The 22,243-nt window shown below is 43.2% G+C and overlaps 1 protein-coding gene across 15 annotated transcripts in view; it reads left to right on the top strand.

The window, feature by feature from the left end:
- The window catches only part of MAPK8IP3 (mitogen-activated protein kinase 8 interacting protein 3), a 175,666-nt gene that overhangs the window by 133,101 nt on the left and 20,322 nt on the right, over window positions 1–22,243 (top strand). For 11 of the 15 annotated variants that reach the window (XM_068244368.1, XM_068244367.1, XM_068244369.1 and 8 more), the window contains 11 exons: window positions 3,026–3,185; window positions 6,067–6,162; window positions 6,534–6,692; window positions 11,695–11,860; window positions 13,298–13,483; window positions 15,433–15,616; window positions 16,189–16,308; window positions 18,349–18,429; window positions 20,540–20,607; window positions 20,723–20,871; window positions 21,610–21,781. In XM_068244368.1, coding sequence (XP_068100469.1) covers window positions 3,026–3,185; window positions 6,067–6,162; window positions 6,534–6,692; window positions 11,695–11,860; window positions 13,298–13,483; window positions 15,433–15,616; window positions 16,189–16,308; window positions 18,349–18,429; window positions 20,540–20,607; window positions 20,723–20,871; window positions 21,610–21,781 — 1,541 coding nt within the window. The remainder of the gene's footprint in view (window positions 1–3,025; window positions 3,186–6,066; window positions 6,163–6,533; window positions 6,693–11,694; window positions 11,861–13,297; window positions 13,484–15,432; window positions 15,617–16,188; window positions 16,309–18,348; window positions 18,430–20,539; window positions 20,608–20,722; window positions 20,872–21,609; window positions 21,782–22,243) is intronic. The other 4 variants (XM_068244370.1, XM_068244373.1, XM_068244372.1 and 1 more) reach the window with 1 other exon arrangement.

Raw genomic sequence — 22,243 nt, 5'->3', positions numbered from 1 at the left:
GACTCAAAGCACCAGAGCTGCAGCCACTGGGCCGTGCTGAGTAGGCAATAGCAGTGTAAGGGAGTCTTGCCCAATGTCTCCTTACTGAATAGGTGCTGGCTTACTGAACAGGAAGAACGCTGGTCTCCTGTGTCAGAGCCCTTAACCAGTATGCTTTCCAGACACTTATAGGTTAGTAGACACAGACAAGACAAGCCACAGAACATATCGCGCTTTTCTCCTGGTGGACCCAGAGCTGCAGCCACTAGCAGTCTTGTCCAAGGTCTCGTACTAAACAGGTGCTGGCTAACTGAACAGGTAGAAAAGTTACAAGTAGTAGCAATTTACAAGTAGTTTAGTACAACCTTATTTGTGAATAAGTCTCTTTTATGAATTCCGTGAATTAATGTTTGTTTTTGTATATCAGTATCTGAGTATTTATACTGTACTTGTGTAATTTCAGCATTTACATGACTTTACATCAAGAACGCTTTTCATTACAGTTTTTCCAAGCAGTTTTCCTTCCATGCTCCTAATATATGCTAACCCCTCTAATCGCATTTGACTAACAACACTATTTAACACATTTTTTGTGTAATGTTCATAGCCCGGTAACACTGCGATAAGTATGCAACTATCAGCAAAGTGGAAAGAGAAGAAAGTGTCTTGGTTGGTCTGTGACAATGGCAGGACTCTGAGCCAGTTAGAATGCCTAGCACTGCAGTGTCACATCTTAAAGGTTGACTGCAGGGACAATTCTGATGTCCTGTTACCTCAGTCATTCTACAGTCATTTGTGTAATTGCAGTAGAATAACACTGTTAATAGACATAAAGGATGCTCAAAAATAGCACTTCTCAATGTCGGTTAAGCAGCCCATACACTCAGCCGATTTTCTGGCCGACCGATCGATCCCGATCGATCGATCAATCGATTGCAAATCGGTTGGCCAATCGACCAATCGACGGCCGATTTCGATGGATTTCCATCGAACTTGCAGGGTGGAAAATTTAGGTCGATCTGATGAGATTGCTTATCAGTTTGCATTGGCCTTAATGGAAATCTGATGGCAAAAAAATGCCATCAGATCGAATTTCAATAGATTTCAAACTGAAATCTATTGGAATTCTATCCTGGTAAAAAATGTTCTAAAAACGCATCAGATAGATCATCAGATGCATTTCTTATCTATCTGCTGCCAATCTGACGAGTGTATGGGCACCTTTACTCACCTGGCAGTAGGTCTGTTGATGGGGACAAGGCTCTCCCTCTTCACTTGGTTTCTTTAACCTGACAAAACTTCTAACTTGCCTGGCCTCAATTCACTAAGCTTATCTCCTGTCTGTAATAACGTTTCTATAGTTATCACCATGGTGATAAGGCATGTAGTATTCAGGAAACATTTTACCTCAAGCAAACATAAAGTTAACACTTCTGTCTTTAAGTTAACTCACCAATCCTTAAAATAACTCCAGAGCTAAAGACAGGCTGTTAATTAACTGCGTGTGAAAATAACTACAGAGGAGATAATGTAAGGAATGAAGAGATAAGATAACTCTCTCACTGTGTGGAGGTAAGTTTTCTCTTGCCTTATTATCTCCAGCATGATCTTAGTGAATTGAGGCCATTATCTCTGTGTGGTAACTGATGGGTCGGCAGCTTTTGTCAGGTGGATGAGACCAAGTCCCTGTTCCCTTTCCTTTAAAGGTTGTGAATCAGAAGATCAACGTTACTGCCAGGAAACTAGTTTACAGTAGTTTAAAAGGAAATAAATAGGGCTGCCTCCATATCCCTCTCACCTCTGGTTCACTTTAGTCAGTTCACCCATAAGCAATATTTCTGCTCTGAAGAGATGATTTTGGAGACACTACCTTACCAGTCTCTCATATCTCTAGGACCATCAGTTAGTGAGTTCCCAGCTCTACTTTTTCTACTTTTACCAATTTTTACAAGCCACTCCCTCCTTTAGAGTCTTCCAGTAGTTTCACATCACTGAGATTGGTGTCTGATTATTAGTACTTACCAAAGCTGCCTTCCAACTAGCAGGCAGTGCTTTGTGGTTCACCACAGAGGTCATTACTCCACATTGCTGAGACAGTAATGACTCCACCTGAGGCGTACATGATATACGGGCGCCAGGGAAAGTCAGGCACAGCGAAACTGACGACATTATAATATCCTATTTAGTGTTCATTTTCCACACTACAATATCGGTAAATCTTACCAATATTTTACTATAGCTAAACCTAACCCTACTCTCACACTGAACCCCCGCCCCCAACACTTAACACCCCCGCCCCCCCACTTACAAACTCTTACTACCCACTTAAAAAAAGTACTTAAAGCCCTGCCCCCCAAACCCAGAAAGCATGCCGGAAATCGCCCCCCTGAAATAAATACTAAATATTGCGGGTGTCCGAACCATGCCGAAGAAAAGAAAAAACATGCTGGGTTGCCGGTATTTTATATGAAAGTCAATGGCGAGACCTGCTTTGTCCAGGAGCCGCATGCGCCCAATGTGCCTGGTACCCCAACTGAGTACGTGTGAGGTTACCTGCACAACATGCACTACTGGTGGAACTTGAGGACACATTTGATAAACACACATAAATAACAGTCGAGGCCACCAGCCCCTTATGTATCAGGAGGTGTGAGACTCTTAGCCTGGGACTTTGGTAGGAGTATTTTTCCTAGAGATTTTCGTTGATTGGCCCATAAAAAACTAACTTTTTGACTGGACAATTCCACAACCTTTGCATTTCCTCTCACTGCTTGCCTATAGCTTGTGCATAATCTCCCCTTTAACTGAAGTGACATGGAAATTCTACCGTCTCAAAATGTGCACTTTTGAGAGAAAAGTCCATTGTGAAGGGTTGCACAGTCTAAGGGGTCGTTCAAGCATACCTGAAATATAGAGTTCCCAGGGGACTAAGCTGGTAAACCTATCATTTCCAGGTCACTCACGCAATGCCTCTAACCCTGCCTGCTTTGCTTACTGCTCTCCCCCTGACGCTCTGCACCCTCTCTCCCTCTCTTTTCTCTTCTAGATTGAGAAGTAACACTGTAGCTTCTCTCCTCAGTGACTGCACCTCCACAGCTCGCCGTGAGCAAAAACGAGAGCAATACCGCCAAGTGCGAGAGCACGTGCGCAATGACGACGGTCGCCTGCAAGCTTGTGGGTGGAGTCTGCCTGCTAAATACAAGCAGGTTGGTGGCTCTAGTTCTCTTCATCAGTTGGAGTCTATGGTAACACTAGCCTGGAATTTACTCATTTTCAGTGATGAAGCCAGAGATAGAAAGATTAACATTCTCATCGTCATTGAATTTCGGAGAAATGCTGCTATACCCCATAAAATAGCTGTTTCAAGGGGGGCAGGAGTCTGTGCAGCCACTCCTGTGATAAACGCACTAAAGACAAGGCTACTACTGGGCATAGACCAGACAGATTCTCTTCCTAATGCTTATTTCATTGGACTTTCATTGGATAACCACAAATGCTTAAAGAGAATCTGTATTGTTAAAATCACACAAAAGTAAACATACCAGTGCGTTAGGGGACATCTCCTATTACTCTCTGTCACAATTTCGCCGCTCCCCGCCGCATTAAAAGTGGTCAAAAACAGTTTGAAAAAGTTTGTTTATAAACAAACAATGGCCACCAAAGCCGGAAGTAGGTTGATGTACAGTATGTCCACACATAGAAAATACATCCATACACAAGCAGGCTGTATACAGCCTTCCTTTTGAATCTCAAGAGATCATTTGTGTGTTTACTTTCCTCCCCCTGCAGCTATCATCCATTGAAGAGTAACAGGCTGATTGTTTCTTCCTGCAGACAGCTCTGCCAGTGTCTGTAACTCCTCATGTGACAGCCCAGCTCCTTTCACAGCGAAACAGAGGACGATTTATCCAGCTTTTAAAAGGCAAGCCGCTCTCTTCTCTCACTGACAAGAGAGCAGAGACAGCTGCCTAATCTAAATAACACACACATGGGAGTGTGCATAGAGGGGGCCTGGAGGGGGGCATGCATAACAGATCAACAACACTGAAGAGTTGGCAGCCTTCCAGACACAGGGCGACAAATCCGACAGGGGAAAGATAAGTTGATATATTACAGAGAGAGTGATAGTAGAAAGTGCTGCAGTAAGCCAGAGCACATTAGAATAGGTTTAGGAACATGTAGGATAGTAAAAAAAAGGATGACATTTTTGTTACAGAGTCTCTTTAAAGGGAACCTAAACTGAGAGGGATATGGATGTTTCCTTTAAAACAATACCAGTTGCATGGCAGTCCTGCTGATCTCTTTGGCAGCAGTAGTGGCTGAATCACACACCTGAAACAAGCATGCGGCTAATCCAGTCTGACTTCAGATTTTTATTAGAGGCAAAGGTTCAGCAGGAGAGTCTGACAACTGGTATTATTTTAAAAGGAAAAATCCATATCCTTTTCAGTTTAGGTTCCCTTTAAAGAAACCATGAAGTAAAGACAGGTGTTAAAGGAAAAGCATGTGCTGACAAATGAAATTAGAAGGCTGTAGGTAGGGATGGTCAATGAGATGCAAATAATTTTGAGTTGATGCAACAGTGTGCAAAATTTGTATGCATATTTATGCAGCTTGAAAATGCACCAGTCAAATCCTGCTGCAGTAAAATTTCAATGGTCCATTTAAAAGCTGTGTCAATTTACATTTCCTGCATCAATTCGAAATGATTTGCATCTCATTGACCATCCCTAACTGTAGGTAACCTACAGCGAAATCTGCAATGTCTACAGTCTTAGTAATTCCAGAGATATGAGCATTAGGGAAATGAAGTGGAAATGAGAGCTTGGCTCCTGAGCATGCCTATTGGTTAGTAAAGCCATCCATCAAAAGTTTACAAGGTCAAAGAGGAGGTACTAATAAACAGGCCCGAATTTACATCACAGGAGCCTATAGCCACAGATGTCCTGGCACCTTAGACTTCACCCTCCACGAACCCACAAACCCCCGCCTAACCGCACCACAAGTGTGCTGGCTGGTCCATCTTTCACCTCCCCCCACTTCCCCTACCGGCGTAGGTAGCCACAGGTGACCCTTAGTATTAGCTAACAAGAAATACCTTAGAGGTGCCCCCAAGTATTAGGTAGCTAGAGATGCCCCCTGCTGAAGCTACATCTCATCAATGTAATGCAGAGAGCTGGTTGAGTAACTTCTCATATATGCCCTGCTCGAGACTCTGCATAGGGAAGGAGGAAGGCACTGGGGGAGGGGAGTGAGCTGCCTTCCCATCATCAGGCACTTGTAGGCACGTGCCTACAGTGCCTTATGGAAAGATTCATCCCTGCTAATATCTGTCACTAGAGGACTCTCTCCTGACTCTCTCCATGAGCATAGAGCCTATAATTCTCCAGGGAGTCTGTAGTCTACATTAATTGGCTTTGCAGACAGCAATGACAAATTGATAGGTTAGATACAAAAATGCTCTATCTAAAAACAAGTATATAAAGGATACACGTATTATAACCAGAGACAACTCACTGGCTCAATCTCACTCAGACCACATCACAAATACTTCCTATAAATGTTGAGAGGTATGTAGCCACTTTAGAAAAAAATATATACTGTTTGTGTAAAGCCTGGGTCTTTCCCTGTTAAAATGTTATCCTAAAAAAAAAATACAAAAAAAAGAGTTGCAACAATCATTACAGAACAAATCAAAACAATTACATTTTAATTCTATCATGAACGGTACAGTACCTTCCATTTATTGTTATGCTATTCAGGCAGACTTTATGTTAATCAGTAGTACCCATTTAGGTGTTAAAATTACCATCCATGTCTCCATGTAACTAGCAGATATGTATAAGAATTCCATAACATGCAGTCTGCTGAGAATAGCTCCTTGGAGCCCCCTCAAGCAGCATTCACCCTAGTCACCGGCCTGGTTTTCCCATGTTTGTCTAGTTAGCATTCCTTTGACACAGTGGTAGGGGCTACAAGACATATGAAGTAACAGCATTGCCTAAACCTTAACAGTTCAGTTTATTTTTATACAAGTTATGGATCATGACAGAAGTGTTGTACATGTGTTATCTGGTAACTTCTCAGCTAAGTCCCAATGGAGGCCAAGAAGATAACCGCATGAAGAATGTTCCTGTGCCTGTCTACTGCAGACCCCTTGTAGAGAAAGACCCCACCATGAAGGTAACAATATCGGATCTCTATCCAGACATAGCTGAGGGCCAGTTCACAGTGCTCAGGTGTAGTGCAGAATAATTCTGCATGTCAGCTCATTGACAATACAGTTCTGTGGGGCTGTTCAAAGTACTGATTGAACTCGATGGACATATGTATTTTTTCAACCCAAATAACTATGTAACTGTGATTGCGTTATTCTAATGTACTGCATGCAGGCTTTGTATTAAAGTCTATGGTCAGTCTCCATTGCAGTTCACACTCATTATAACGCGTGTTTTATGCAACTGACCACTGTGAACCTAGCCTGAATGTCATGTATTCAAAACTATCTAATGCTCTTTTGTGACTTGATAATGACCCCATCTTGCTCCTCATAGTTGTGGTGTGCCGCTGGAGTAGATTTAAGTGGTTGGAAGCCAACTGAGGAGGAACCTGTGGTTGGTGTCAAACCAGTAACTGGCCGGGATCCCCTCACAGCTGATCGGGAAGTGGAAGGAGAGAGCAAGAGCACCCATACGTCGCCAGAGAAGAAGAAGGTGAGAACATGGCAAGCAAATCATGTATGGCAGCAGGGGCCTAACTAGAGGGAAAAAGCCCCTGCAATCTCAGGGAGGCCCAGAGCTGTGGAGGGCCTCAACTACTAACCTTACCTACCTCCAACACAGGGACTATACTGCAGATCAGGTGTTTTTGTGGCTACACTTGTTATGGGTGTGAAGATCATGATGTTTTATGACCCTTGTGAGATGAGCCCCACAGCCATAAAGGGCACTAAGGTGAGGCAAAGGAAGGGGCCCTGCGTGAAAGTGAGTGATTGCTGCTATGGTAAATAGTACCAGTCATTCAATAAAGGCAACAAAAAAAATGTAAGTGACAAGGGGCAAATTCATTATTGTTAATGCGCTGAGACAGCATGAGTTAAATGTTACGCGTGGTAGTAAAGCAGCACAACTGAACCACTTCCCCTCCCCCGGGACAAGTAACTACATCCCTGCAAATTGTCATAACTCCATGTAGGGATGTAGCTACTACGTCCCTCCCGGACGCATGTTCCCACTCGCCCACCTTTCCCCCATGCTCGTTACCACCGCTGAGCGTTAGCCGCTTGATCAATGAATAGGAACACAGTTCCCATTCATTGATTTAAGTCCCTGTGTGAATGACGGCGCCGCCATTCACAGAGACCGTTCATGCATTGCTTCCTGTATGCATAGTAATACTACGCATAAGGAAGTTAGCCGTGAGGACATCTTGTGGCCAAATACTAAAATTACGTGTACATTTTTTTTCTATAAAAGCCCTATTTTGATCTTATTTTACATTTTAAATTAACCCCTGACCTCTCACACTCCCCAATAATTACCCCAATTTTATTTTGAAAAAAAAAATGTACAAATAAAAAATAAATACATAAATAGCTACCTTAGGGACTGAACTTTTTTAATATGTATGTCAAGAGGGTATATTACTATTACTTTATAAATGATGGGCTTGTAATTCGGGATGGACGCAAAACTGAAAAAATGCACCTTTATTTCCAAATAAAATATTGGCGCCATACATTGTACTAGGGAACATTTTTACATGTTGCAATAACCGGGACAAATGGGCAAATAACATGTGTGGTTTTTAATTACGTTAGCATGTATTATTTTAAAACTATGATGGCCGAAAACTGAGAAATTATGGATTTTTTTCAATTTTCTTTCTTATTTTTCCTGTTAAAACACTTTTAGAATAAAATAATTCTTAGCAAAAAGTACCCCGCCCCCCCCCCAAAGAAAGCCTAATTGGTGGTGAAAAAAACAAGATATAGATTGTTTTGTTGTAATAAGTAGTAATAAAGTTATAGGCGAATGAATGGAGGAGCGCTGACAGGTGAAAACCCCTTCGAGGTGAAGTAGTTAATTATCCCTCGGGCACGCTACGTGCACTACTAAACAGTGTAGTGTGTGTCCCTTAGCAACGGCAGATCCTTGTCAATGCCACAGATAGTGACTTAACACTATTGTGAGACTTCACCAGCGGCTGCTTCTACGTTAATTAAATTTGACATTTTCCTCCTGATTCCCATTGGTCTATTAAAAGACTAATGGGGAGCCTTGGAGGGCTATTTGAAGATGCATTTGCCTTCAGTTAGATTTAGTATAGCTGAGGGCTCCATCTGGACGCTGCACCGCCGGATCCTGCTGTCCTCCCATCCCATGGGTGCTCTAGGTGCCAGCATGGGTGGGTGTTATAGGTGTAGGGGTGGGGAGGACAGTGGGATCTGGCAGTGCAGCATTAGGAGGGACGGGGCTCTCAGCTATACTTAGTATAGCTAAGAGCTGTGCGGGAGAGTGGCATGTGTGTGGCTGCGCCCAGCGGAGATCTTCAATCAATGTAACAAGAGGATATTGGCATTGAACTTTTTTAGAGGCTATTGGCATGGGAACTTTTTTCTAAAGGTAAGTATTCATGGTTAAAGTGGATCCGAGATAAACTTTTACTCATTTCATAATTGTGTACCTTTCCTATTGTTTATAGGGCATTCCTCAAGCCAAATACTTTTTTGTTTTGATACTCTTAATTCCCTATAAACTAAACAAGCCACACCCACAGCTTTTCAGAGTGCCTTGGCATTTTTAGACAGTAGCAAGGGCTTACAGGAGCTCCGTCTGGGCAGGAGGAGGGGAAGGTGTTACTAGCCATTGATTTCAGAGGCAGAGGGGAGGAGGAGAGGGGACTGAATTTACACACAGGCAAGCTGATAGCATCTCCAGCCCTCAGGCCTATGACAATGTGACAAACAGAACATGGCCGCTCTTATTGTATCACAGCAATAAATAATCATAAACTTTTAAAGCTGTTTGCAGCTAGATTTGCTCTGTAAATCTAAACTTTAGATAAGATATATAGACAAGTTACTTGTTATATTTAGTTTTTCATCTCGGATCCGCTTTAATTAAGAACATTAAGACTTTTTCCGTGGTTGCAATTTTTTTTATTTCAATTTAACCCTTCATGGTAAGGGGTACTTTGTACACCTATACTTATTTTACATGGTAAGGGGCCTGGCATCTGGGGTCCCCTTCTTAAAGGGAACTCCCAGATGCCGCCATGAACCCCCAGGGTGTTATTGGCCCCCACATCCTCCTGGGGCACCAGAGGTGGGAAAGAACCCCTTGTCCATGGGGTGGGACAAGGGCTCTGGAGGAGAGGGGGAGGTTTGGCCACCCTTCCATGGTATAGCTCAGGGTGTGAAGCCCCACCCGGCAGGGCTCCGCACTCGGGCTATCCCAGCCTGCATGGGTGACAAGGGGTTAAAGAGGCTCGGGAGAGGGGACCGACCCCACATCATATTTTGGGGGGATTTCCCACACTCTAAACATATAAAAATACATTTATATACAGGATCTTCTCAAAAAATTAGCATATTGTGATAAAGTTCATTATTTTTTGTAATGTACTGATAAACTTTAGACTTTGATATATTTTAGATTCATTACACACAACAGAAGTAGTTCAAAGCCTTTTATTGTTTTAATATTGATGATTTTGGCATACAGCTCATGAAAACCCAAAATTCCTATCTCAAAAAATTAGCATATCACGAAAAGGTTCTCTAAATGAGCTATTAACCTAATCATCTGAATCAACTAATTAACTCTAAACACCTGCAAAAGATTCCTGAGGCTTTTAAAACTCCCAGCCTGGTTCATTACTCAAAACCGCAATCATGGGTAAGACTGCCGACCTGACTGCTGTCCAGAAGGCCATCATTGACACCCTCAAGCAAGAGGGTAAGACACAGAAAGAAATTTCTGAATGAATAGGCTTTCCCAGAGTGCTGTATCAAGGCACCTCAGTGAGAAGTCTGTGGGAAGGAGAAAATGTGGCAGAAAACGCTGCACAACAAAAAGTGATGACCGGACTCTGAGGAAGATTGCAGAGATGGACCGATTCCAGACCTTGGGGGACCTGTGGAAGCAGTGGACTGAGTCTGGAGTAGAAACATCCCGAGCCACCGTGTACAGGCATGTACAGGAAATGGGCTACAGGTGCCGCATTCCCCAGATAAAGCCACTTTTGAACGAGAAACAGCGGCAGAAGCGCCTGACCTGTACTTGACACTGGACTTCAGACATTTTGGCATTTCCCTCTCCCCAGTCTTCCTCCAGACTCTGGCACCTTGATTTCCGAATGACGTGCAAATGTTGCTTTCATCCGAAAAGTACTTTGGACCACTGAGCAACAGTTCAGTGCTGCTTCTCTGTAGCCCAGGTCAGGCACTTCTGCCACTTGTCTGGTTCAAAAGTGGCTTGACCTGGGGAATGCGGCACCTGTAGCCCATTTCCTGCACACACCTGTACACGGTGGCTCAGGATGTTTCTACTCCAGACTCAGTCCACTGCTTCCGCAGGTCCCCCAAGGTCTGGAATCGGTCCTTCTCCACAATCTTCCTCAGGGTCCCATCACCTCTTCTCGTTGTGCAGCGTTTTCTGCCACACTTTTTTCCTTCCCACAGACTTCCCACTGAGGTGCCTTGATACAGCACTCTGGGAACAGCCTATTCGTTCAGAAATTTCTTTCTGTGTCTTACCCTCTTGCTTGAGGGTGTCAATGATGGCCTTCTGGACAGCAGTCAGGTCGGCAGTCTTACCCATGATTGCGGTTTTGAGTAATGAACCAGGCTGGGAGTTTTAAAAGCCTCAGGAATCTTTTGCAGGTGTTTAGAGTTAATTAGTTGATTCAGATGATTAGGTTAATAGCTCGCTTAGAGAACCTTTTTGTTATATGCTAATTTTTTGAGATAGGAATTTTGGGTTTTCATGAGCTGTATGCCAAAATCATCAATATTAAAACAATAAAAGGCTTTGAACTACTTCAGTTGTGTGTAATGAATCTAAAATATATCAAAGTCTAAAGTTTATCAGTACATTACAGAAAATAATGAACTTTATCACAATATGCTAATTTTTTGAGAAGATCCTGTATATGCTGATACATTATCTTTTCCTTTAACTTGAAAATCAATTTTCTCCAAAACTAAAAGTTTGACATTTTTTGTTTCTCTTGTTCCCACTGTCCTCCTTAACATACCCTGCAAATTTGGTGTTTCTAGCATGTACGGGGGCTTTGCTATTAACTGCTAAACTCAGCAGATATTAAAATTTCTTTAAAAATAAAATTTTGCACTTGATCCTCCTCTGTCACCCCATTGTCCGAGTGTTGGTACCCTTTCTACACCTGTTTTACAGAAATTGTGGCTGTAGAGATGCCCTGTAAGTATTAGAAGTTCATGTGCCCATTAAAGACTATGTAGCTCATGCGAACGACTGGCAGATTAGATCAAAATCATAAAAAAGAAACCTGATGTGTTTATGGGGAGCCCAAGCCCAGTGTTGTTGGAGACCATCTGTTTGTGTATCATTTACACAGTGGCAGTATTACCCCTTTTGCTTTGGTGGGTGTACTCCTGGCAATTAAAAATATGAAAATAGGTTGTCCACAGATCTTGATGACTTAACTCAATCTGTCTTTCCTTCCCATCTGCAGTCCAAAGAGCTCCATGAAGCTGATTCCACTTCTAGCCGAGTATGGATCCTTACCAGCACCCTGTCCACAAGCAAAGTTGTGATCATTGATGCTAACCAGCCTGGCACCTTGGTAGACCAGTTCACAGTATGCAATGCCCACGTGCTGTGCATCGCCAGTATTCCAGGTATGATATAAGCCTTCCACCCAAATGCTAGTTAGTAAACTGGGGCTTCATATTTGAATAAAGATTGTAAAAACGCCATCTATCGTATGTCTGCTGGATATATTGCACAGACCAAATAAACCTGTTTTCACTCCTTTCTGTTATTAATTCTTTGCTTAGTTAAGCTTGAGACACCTCTTTTGAGACATCAAGGACTTTAGTCAACCGGCAAATTCCAATGCAAGGAGAAAAACAATTTAAATCTACAGTTCAGCTGGCAGAGTGTTGCGTTTGCACAGCACAGAAACCATTCAAAAACGTGCATCTGAAAATAATTGCTTATATGCGGCTAGTGATTTTTGTTTTTAGACTTGAGCTACGGGTATCTGGGCAGCCACAATACATGCATCAGGCTGAACGTACCCCTGAACCGAGGTCTGGGATTACATGCTCTTAATAATATTTTATGTGTGGTGCCATGACATGTGTCACAGTCCGGCCCCCTGTGGCCCCTGCACTACACTGCCGTAATACTCGACTCAGAGGGACGTCGAATATGGGCAGGTCGGAAGGGGCAGTTCCCTCCTCTCAGTCTATCCCTAGGAACAACCCTTTAAATCCCCGTTTATTGTTCCCCGTTTATTGTTGACTGTCATGACTCGCAGTACGCAGGAGAGCTGCAACGTTTGTGGGCTTGGAGATTGAGCTCGGAACTAGGGACAGAGTGAGAGTAGGAGAACTGCCACTTCCTTCCGCCCATCCTCAAATTCGAATATTACAGCAGTGTAGTACAGGGTCACGGGGCGCTGGACTGTGAGGATGGTCATAGCTCCCAACTGTCCCTCTTTTGGAGGGACAGTTCCACTTTGGGAGCCCTGTACCTCTGTCCCTCTTTCCTCATTTGTCCCTTTTTCAGGACTTTGCTCCTCTTTCTATGTAAATATATATATTTCTCTACTAAAATATGTGTTTGATTGACTCTAAACTTTATTCCCATCCTTGAAATTGATACATTACTAATTTTAAAATGTTAATAGGAAGGAAAATGAACCAGGATAGAAAGGACCAGTGTGGTATGAATTATGAAACAACATATTTTTCTTAAGAAAATCTTTATGGTATGCGTGACTAGGGGAGTGATGGGGCGTGATCAGGGGCGTGGCTTAAATGTCCCTCTTTCTCATCTCAAAAAGTTGGGAGGTATGGGATGATGCTGTGACATATGTCTAGAAGCATGACTGCAAACTGCTGGGCCTCACAGCTATTTATCAAACAGTCTCCTGGCCCTATACACAATCCTGTTTTCCAATGGATGAAAGAATAGAGCAATGTGCAGATTAACCATAAATACACAGCATGAGTACAGATATATAGCTATTCTTTCTAACTATCAAGTGTAAAAAACAAAAACTTGTGGTGATGTCACCACGCCTTCACATGTAACATTGTGTTCTGCAGCTGCCTGCGACAGCGATTATCCACCAGGGGAGATATTTCTGGAGGGAGACGTCAACCCTGAAGACTCAGGTGACACTGACGGTGTCCTGGCAGGAATCACCATTGTGGGCTGTGCCACCAGATGCAATGTGCCACGAAGCAACTGTTCCTCCCGCGGGGACACGCCAATATTGGACAAGAGTCAGGGTGAGCATGATTCCTCATTACACTAGAAAACTGCATATGAAATAAGAAAACACACATAAAGCACCAAAAACGTTTCATTGAATTATACCCTTCAGGCTGTGAGCATACTCATTTGAATTGCAAATGTTTTTGCATATTATATGCATAGTGAAAATGCATGTAATAAAAGTCTATGGGCCACACAGAAATCTCATAGACTGCGATCCGCAATGCGATTTTATGCTCACACAACAATTCGTTTTTTGCCTGCATACTGTATGTGGATTGCATATGGAGCCACAAATGTATGCATTGGTATGTACAAACAGGTCAAGTGATTTTTTTTCCTCACATGCTGAAAAGCCATATTAGGAAAACTGCAAATGCATGAAAAACAAACACAAAAGCACAAACGCAAAATGCAAGTGCATTAAGAAATGCAGAAATGCATAAGCCTTATAATGCATGCTTTTCTGCTCCCAGCCCTAGGGTACACACACCTATCCAATTCTGATTGGCCAATTTTACTACCTTAGTGTAGTATGTGAGCAGAATTGCAGTATTTGTTCATAGAGTTCAAAATTTGTTGGCCATCATACTAAATGGAAGTGGTAAATTTGAGCAAAGCAAATTTGGAGGTGTGTAACCCGTAGAGGTGGACGCGTGATACAATAAAGAATCCATCAAATGGCAATTTCAGAAAAACAATTGGTTGTACGGAAAAAAGGTTTTGTTTTTTTTTACTATTATTTTAGTAAATCCAGGAGTGATTTTTTTTTTAATCAATTTTTCTAGAAATTTCTTGATTTAAGATGTTCCAGAGACAGAGGGGACTAAAAATTTTATACATACCTGAGGCTTCCTCCAGCCCCCTCTGCGCAGATCGCTCCCACACTGGCGTCTAAATTCTCCTAGATGATCCGATATCAGCCCTGTTCACCGTGGCCAGTTACTGCACATGTGTGGCCTGGCCGCGTGAGCCCGCCCCGCCGTGCTCCCATCGGCAGGAGGGTTCTGCACCTGCGCAGGTGCAAAATGCTCTCAGCCGTGGTAGTGAGACAGGGGAGCGCACGTGGCCGCACTACGCCTGCGCCTACTGGCTGCGGTGAACGGGGCAGATACCGGACCATCTAGGAGGATTTAGACGCCAGCGTGTGAGCGATCTGGGCAGAGAGGGCTGGAGAAAGCCCCAGGTATGTATGAAAATGTTTTAGTCCCCTTCATCTCCGATACACTTGAAAGACCCAAGCAATTTTCTTTTGGAGTCGTTCATCTTTTTTTTTTTTTTTTTCACAATTGGGGAAAAATTGAAGCTGTGTATGTTACATTGGTCAGATTTTTCAAGTGCTATAATCAATCTAAAAAATTGATTGTGATTCTCAAATTGAATAAAAACATATATATTAAAAAATTGTATGCTGTGTGGTGTACCCAGATACAATTTTCATAGTACTCAATATCTGTTGGCCCTCATACTACATAGAGGTGGTCAGGGCTGGATTTGTATTTCACCATGGCCAAGGTCTGCTGTGACGAGTCATAAATCTAGGTTTAGATATCATAAGAAAGTCATTAACAGTGCTGGGGTCAGACTGGCAGCTGTAGGAGAGGGGGAGAGAAAACTAGTATATCTGATATTCCTCTGTGAATGGGTGCATTAAAACTGGCCCAACTCAGTTCTGTCTGCTCTGTATTTCTCACAGCAGCTTATATGCCCACCAGGGCGCTGCAGACCAGAAGCAATGATTGACTTTGACATATGACCTCTTCTCTCTACAAGTCCTGCCGCCCTTCTGATTTAATTGCCCGAGGCCATGGCCTTTGTGGCCCTTTCAGAAATCCAGCCTGGAGGTGGTCAAATTAGCCAATCAAAATTGGATGTGTGTATGAAACTTAATTCTTTAGGACAGGTTTACCAGCAATATTGTGTGAAGAGAGATAATGGAAAGGATGATCTGGCTTCTCCTCAGGGGAGGTCTCTACAAGCAGTAACGGAAAACTCAACCAGCACCAATCAGCAGAAGAGGCTACAGAAGCCCTGGAGGTGGCGGAACCCTCTACCAGTGAAGCTGAACCTGCACAAGTGCGGCCAGGAACTCTCACAGAGCATGTCTTCACCGACCCAGCTCCAGTAGCTAATGGCAGGCTAAGCAGGTACCGCTAACACTGGGAGTGCTGACCATTATCATGTATGTTTAAAGTGAACCTATCCCTTTCACAAAACACAATTAGTGCCACATACATTAAAATATGATTGAGTTGAGAGGGAGATGGAGGCTGACATTATTTATTTCCTTTTAAAAAATTCACATTGCCTGCATGTCCTGCTTATCCTTTACCTCTAATACGTTTAGCCATAGACCCTAAACAAGCATGCAGATCAGGTGCTGTGACTGAAGTCAGACTGGATTAGCCACACATTGGTGTGTGGTTCAGACAACATTCAAAGAGATCAACAGGACTGCTAGGCAACTGATATTGTTTAAAAGGAAATATGGCATCCACCATATGTCTATCACTTTAGAGCTGTGCTAAGTTATTTTTAGGTTAGTCAGTTAATTGGCATATTGATATACACACACACACACACACACACACACACACACACACACTTTTGTGTCACTTCACCTCTCCTCTCGGTTAGTTTTAGAGCTTGCAAGAATTTAGTGAGTGAATAATGTCAGAAATATTTGTGTAATTCTTTATCATTTTGTTTCCAATTTTAGTGAAAATGGTCAACTGAAGGCAGAAGTCAGCACAGCACAGCAAGAGACGGAGATGAATAATGAGACCTCTGCGGCCACCAGTGCAGCCCCCACAATGTGGCTAGGAGCACAAAATGGCTGGTATGTTCACATAAATTAAAAGAGCATTTATTTTACTGCTAAAAGGGCATACGGTACAATTATCAGTGAGGGTCACACTGTAGTATGTTGTCATTAAATGTACCAGCAGACAAGAAAATTATCCTGATCACACAACAAGCTATTTGCTAAAATCTGCCTGAGGCTCTGATCAATAATGTAATATACTTGCTCTATTCATTTTACAAGGTTCACACTCCTTTTTATTTACAGAAAAGCTGACCTGATTAGCCCATACTTATACTCTGGGTTTTCCTGTGTGCTGAAAAGGTCTACATGGGGAAGATGTGAAATGGAGAGACACAATTTACTACAAGAGAGAAGAGCAGGAACAATTCCGAAGCACTGGGGCCGTTTTAGGTGCACATTTGTGAACAGCGTTCAGCGTTAACATATATATTGTACTGGGGGTGACAAGCCATTATCTTTCATGGTGAAAAAAACAATAATGCAAGTATACTATTGATCAGGGTCTCATTTTAAAACAGTTTAACCATAGTTAAGTGTAAGAACAATAACATTTTAAATAATGTGATAGTTAAAGGATACCTAAGGTGACATGATGAGATAGACATGTGTATGTACAGTGCCTAGCACACAAATAACTATGCTGTGTACCTTTTTTTCTTTCTCTGCCTGAAAGAGGTAAATATCAGGTATGTAAGTGGCTGACTCAGTCCTGACTCAGGCAGGAAGTGACTACAGTGTGACCCTCACTGATAAGAAATTCCAACTACAAGACACTTTCCTAGCAGAAAATGGCTTCTGAGAGCAGGAAAGAGATAAAAAGGATCAATTGTTCATAGATTTTAGCTCTGGCATACTTCAACGAATGTGTCATTGAGCAAAAACAATAAAACAGTTTAACCACTTGCCGACCGCGCACTCATATCGCGCGTCGGCAAAGTGGCAGCTGCAGGACCAGCGACGCAGTATTGCGTCGCCAGCTGCAGGCTGATTAATCAGGAAGCAGCCGCTCGCGCGAGCGGCTGCTTCCTGTCAAATCACGGCGGGGGGCTCCGTGAATAGCCTGCGGGCCGCCGATGGCGGCTCGCAGGCTAAATGTAAACACAAGCGGAAATAATCCGCTTTGTTTACATTGTACGGCGCTGCTGCGCAGCAGCGCCATAAGGCAGATCGGCGATCCCCGGCCAATCAGCGGCCGGGGATCGCCGCCATGTGACAGGGGACGTCCTGTCACTGGCTGCACAGGACGGATAGCGTCCTGTGCAGCCCGGAACACCAGGGGGACCAGGTAGGAGAGGGAGGGGGGGGGGATTTCGCCGCGGAGGGGGGCTTTGAGGTGCCCCCCCCCCCCGCAACACCGGCAGGCAGGAGCGATCAGACCCCCCCAGCACATCATCCCCATAGTGGGGGAAAAAGGGGGGCGATCTGATCGCTCTGCATGCACCCTGATCTGTGCTGGGGGCTGTAGAGCCCACCCAGCACAGATCACAAATAACAGCGCTGGTCCTTAAGGGGGGGTAAAGGGTGGGTCCTCAAGTGGTTAAACTTAAAAAGTAGATTTAAACATAAAATAAAACTGTGGAATATCTTAAAAAAAGTCATTTTTAGGAGAAGGAAGATAGATACAATTGTTTATTTCATTAGTTTATTTTCGCCTCAAGTGTCCTTTAAGAAACCTTATCCTTGAATTTAAAGTGGACCTGAACTCTTGCCCAGGACACAAGGAAAACAGAGAAATATGTGTTTTTAGAGAGAAGAGCCTGCCTAAATCCCCCTCATCTTTAAGAAATCACAAGTATAATTTGCTATCTCAACTGTGACAGGACAGCAATTCGACAGTTCTCAACAGACATAGCTAATTTGTAAATACTCTTTGTCTGCTTCAATGAAAGCAGGCAATAGACACACTGCAGATTATTTGCAAGAGTTCTGTAAGCTGTAACACAGCAATGTTTTTTAAAGGTTATTATGCTGGTGCTTAGAGCAGAGAGGAAGTTGTGAGTTCAGGTCGGCTTTAATGGAACCGTTCATGAATATTCTACCTTCACTTTCCAGGCTCTACGTCCATTCAGCAGTTTCCAACTGGAAGAAATGTCTGCACTCCATAAAGCTAAAGGATTCAGTGCTGAGCCTTGTGTAAGTACTTGGCAGACAGTTTGATACAATTCTGTATGGAGAAGAGAGGAGCAAACGCTCTCCCCAAATCTATTTCACTTTTCTGTGCTTTAGAACAAGCAAACCACCTGCTGGCTTCTTCTGTCTGCAGGAAACTCCTGTAACCAAATGTCCTTATTGTAAATTCCTACTCACCTCATTACTAGAGCTTCTAACAAAGCCAAAGGCTGGCTGTCCTCCCCAATAAGACTGTCCACAATGTAGTATAGGCAAGTAAATATAGAACCTATCTATAAGGGGGTAGTGCAGGCATAAAAGGATCGCACACCATCTGCGTTTGCATGCGTTACGTGGCTGATACTATTAACTGAAAGTGAATGGGACAACCGTGCGTTTGGGGAAAGAATACGTGCAGCATACGTTCGCGCACCGCACTGGTCTGGAACGCATGCAGTGTGAACATCAGACAGTGCAGTCTATGCACTTCTGATGTTCGTGCGTGTCGGCCTCCCGCACATGTTGCTGAGATACGGACGGCAACGCATGTAGTAAGCCCTGTTTACACTTAATCAGTTGGTGTGCATTAGTACACGTTAGTACGCGTTTTTTCCATAGCAGTGCATTGTGAAAAAGATTTCAGTTAAAACGCGTTAAGTGTGAAAGGTGCCATTGGAAACCATGGGCTTTACTTTGAAAATCAGTTTTCTTTCAGTCATAACCGAGAGCAACTGATTAAGGGCCCTTAGCGTTTTTGGTCACTTGATTTTATAAAAACACACACACAAACTCTCTCTCTATTGTTCTCCCAACTCCATGTAGAAATGAAGATGTCACTGGCAGTGGCTTAGCTGTATGGGGTGCAGAATTTATGACTGCACCAGGGCCGCTAGACCTAATGGGTGCTGCACCCAGGGTGCACCTTCAGCCCTCCTCTTTGTGCATTTTCTCTTTTGGTGCTGTGGTTATAACAATCGCCTCTATAAGTGCCGTGAATAGTAATCATGAAGAAACCATCCTTTTCCTCTGCTTACACCTCTCCCACACTGTGGCAGTCTGTGTAATGGAATTATATTGCATACAGTGCTAGGAAGGGGCAGGCAGTGTAAAATTAGTATTGGGTCCCATGGCTTTGTAGCTCTGTCACTGCCCACTGGGATTTTCTTGTGTCAATACGGACACGTGTGAGGGGCATGATAGAAAATGTCTCTTTTGACGGCACGGAAAGATAGCGGAATATAATAGATTATTCACTTCCCCAGCATGCATGCGCAACACATATATCAAGTCTGAGGCCTGCATACAGGAATTATTGCAAGTTTGGAGATCATACAAAGATGAGCATAAGACACTTCCACCTTTCTCAGAATTCTGTGACTCAACTGTCCATCCTGTAACAGTACATGAAGGACTTGTGGTGTCCAGTCCACACCTTACTACTTTATGCTGCAATAGTACATGAAGGACTTGTGGTGGCCAAACTCTACCAGTCCATGCTGTAATAGTACATGAAGGACTTGTGGTAGCTACACCTTACCAGCCCATGCTGTAATAGTACATGAAGGACTTGTGGTGGCCACACCTTACCAGTCCATGCTGTAATAGTACATGAAGGACTTGTGGTGGCCACACCTTACCAGTTCATGCTGTAATAGTACATGAAGGACTTGTGGTGGCCACACCTTACCAGTTCATGCTGGAATAGTACATGAAGGACTTGTGGTGGCCACACCTTACCAGTTCATGCTGGAATAGTACATGAAGGACTTGTGGTGGCCACACCTTACCAGTCCATGCTGTAATGAAAAACATGTGGTGTCCTTTGACTAGAGCCGCCTATATCCTTTTCCCTTACTCCAAGGCACTGTGTATCGGCCTGAGGAAGTGGGCTACTACCCGTGAAATGCGTTGTTTATTTTGTGTTTTGAATAAATAATTTTTCAGTACTACTGGTGTTTTTGTCATCAGGAGAGGTAAGAGATTACCTCCCATTCTTATTTTAACTAATCGGTTGGAAGCAGATGCTGGAAATTATCAATTAGTCTATCTGATGTGAAAATTGCATTATGTGTATCAGCCTTAACTACAATACAATTGACCAGGTTGACTTACTTCAGTTCTAATTTTTTCTTAGACATGTGAAAGGACGGGTTCTGGTGGCCCTAGCAGATGGAACACTGGCCATTTTCCACCGAGGAGAAGGTAATAAAAGCTTGGGATTTATGTAGATGTAGTCAAATGATACACTTCAGCTTCTTTGCCTATATATAGCTGTCAGCAGGATGCAGAAATGTTCCCTTTTCTTTTTATATTGAAGACCGACAGTGGGACCTCAGTAATTATCACTTGATGGACCTCGGACACACTCATCACTCCATCCGTTGTATGGCTGTAGTATATGACCGAGTCTGGTGTGGATACAAGAACAAAATACATGTGATTCAGCCCAAAACCATGCAAATAGAGGTAGGTGGCCTGCCAGGAGTACATATTGTGGCAGTGCTGTTTGATTTGGGCACCGGGTGGTGCCGCTAGTAGCAAAATATTGGTAATTCACTTTATTGATACTTTACTATGAACCACCGGCACCCATTCTCACTTGAACTCTTCCATCCTAGCGCCTAAAATGTATCCCCCACCTTATGCCTAAACCTAATCACCCATCCTAGTGCCTAACCCCCCTTTCACCTATTGCCTAACCCTACCCCCCCCCCCCCCACCCCCCCATCCATAAGTACCTAAACCAAACTTCCTAACTACAGCACTCAAATGACTGCTACATCTACAATCATCTGCAACCATTAATTCCTGTGTAGTAGCTGATCAGCTACTATCTGCATTGGGCCGCCAACTCGCCACTCGTGTAAATGTACAGCTTTCTGTCAGTTTACTGTGCACAGAGAAAGTCTCTGATAAAATTCATCTACTGCAGAAAAAAAAGAACTCTCAAAGCCTGGAGAGCAAACTGATGAGGCTTCCAGAAGAAAATGAAAGTAACCCTTTTAACCCTTTCAGACATTTTGTTTTAATAGAAGTTTGTTCTTACAATGTATAATAATGTGGCTAATCTATTAGCGCATATGAGAAATTTGGACTGTAGTTACACTTGAATTATTGTACTGTAAACTGGTTTATAGAATGTGCTAATATCATCCATTTCCAGAGCCGTCTGTTCATTATCAGTATCCTTTACCTTGGTTGCAGAAGTCATTTGATGCCCATCCTCGAAGGGAGAGCCAGGTGCGACAGCTGGCATGGATTGGAGATGGGGTGTGGGTATCAATTCGGTTGGATTCTACTCTCAGGCTGTACCATGCACATACCCACCAGCACCTCCAAGATGTGGACATTGAGCCTTATGTCAGTAAAATGTTAGGTGAGTAGCCAGCCAATGCTGTGGCCAGTACCGAGTATTGTTGACCCCACACTGGCCCCTATTATGCGTGAAACTGATGGACAGGGACTTTGAAGCAAATGCCACTAATCTCCATTGTAGCTTACGGTGTTCATCACCTTCATAGTAAATTACACAGTTTGGCGACCTGTGAAGCAGGGACTTGGCTGATGAACGCTTTATGGCTATCAACGACCTGGATTATTCTTAATTGTTGATTGCACTAAAAATCTACAAAGTAGCAAACTTACATAGGAGTGGAGATCTTTTCAGATCCTTGTCACTTTTATGAACATTGTGATCTGACATGCGCATTATTATTATTGACAGCCAGGCCCTTTAGACACCAATTGGGTCTTAGGCATGTGCCTAATTTGTGTTGTGAATAATCGGTACACTACCTCTTTAACTATAAATATACTGTTACCAGTTCAATGCCATGGC

The sequence above is a fragment of the Hyperolius riggenbachi genome, chromosome 7 (assembly GCF_040937935.1).
Source record: "Hyperolius riggenbachi isolate aHypRig1 chromosome 7, aHypRig1.pri, whole genome shotgun sequence".
Taxonomy (NCBI): Eukaryota; Metazoa; Chordata; class Amphibia; order Anura; family Hyperoliidae; genus Hyperolius; species Hyperolius riggenbachi.
Note: the sequence above shows the minus strand (reverse complement) of the source record. Positions and strands in the feature narration are given on the sequence as shown.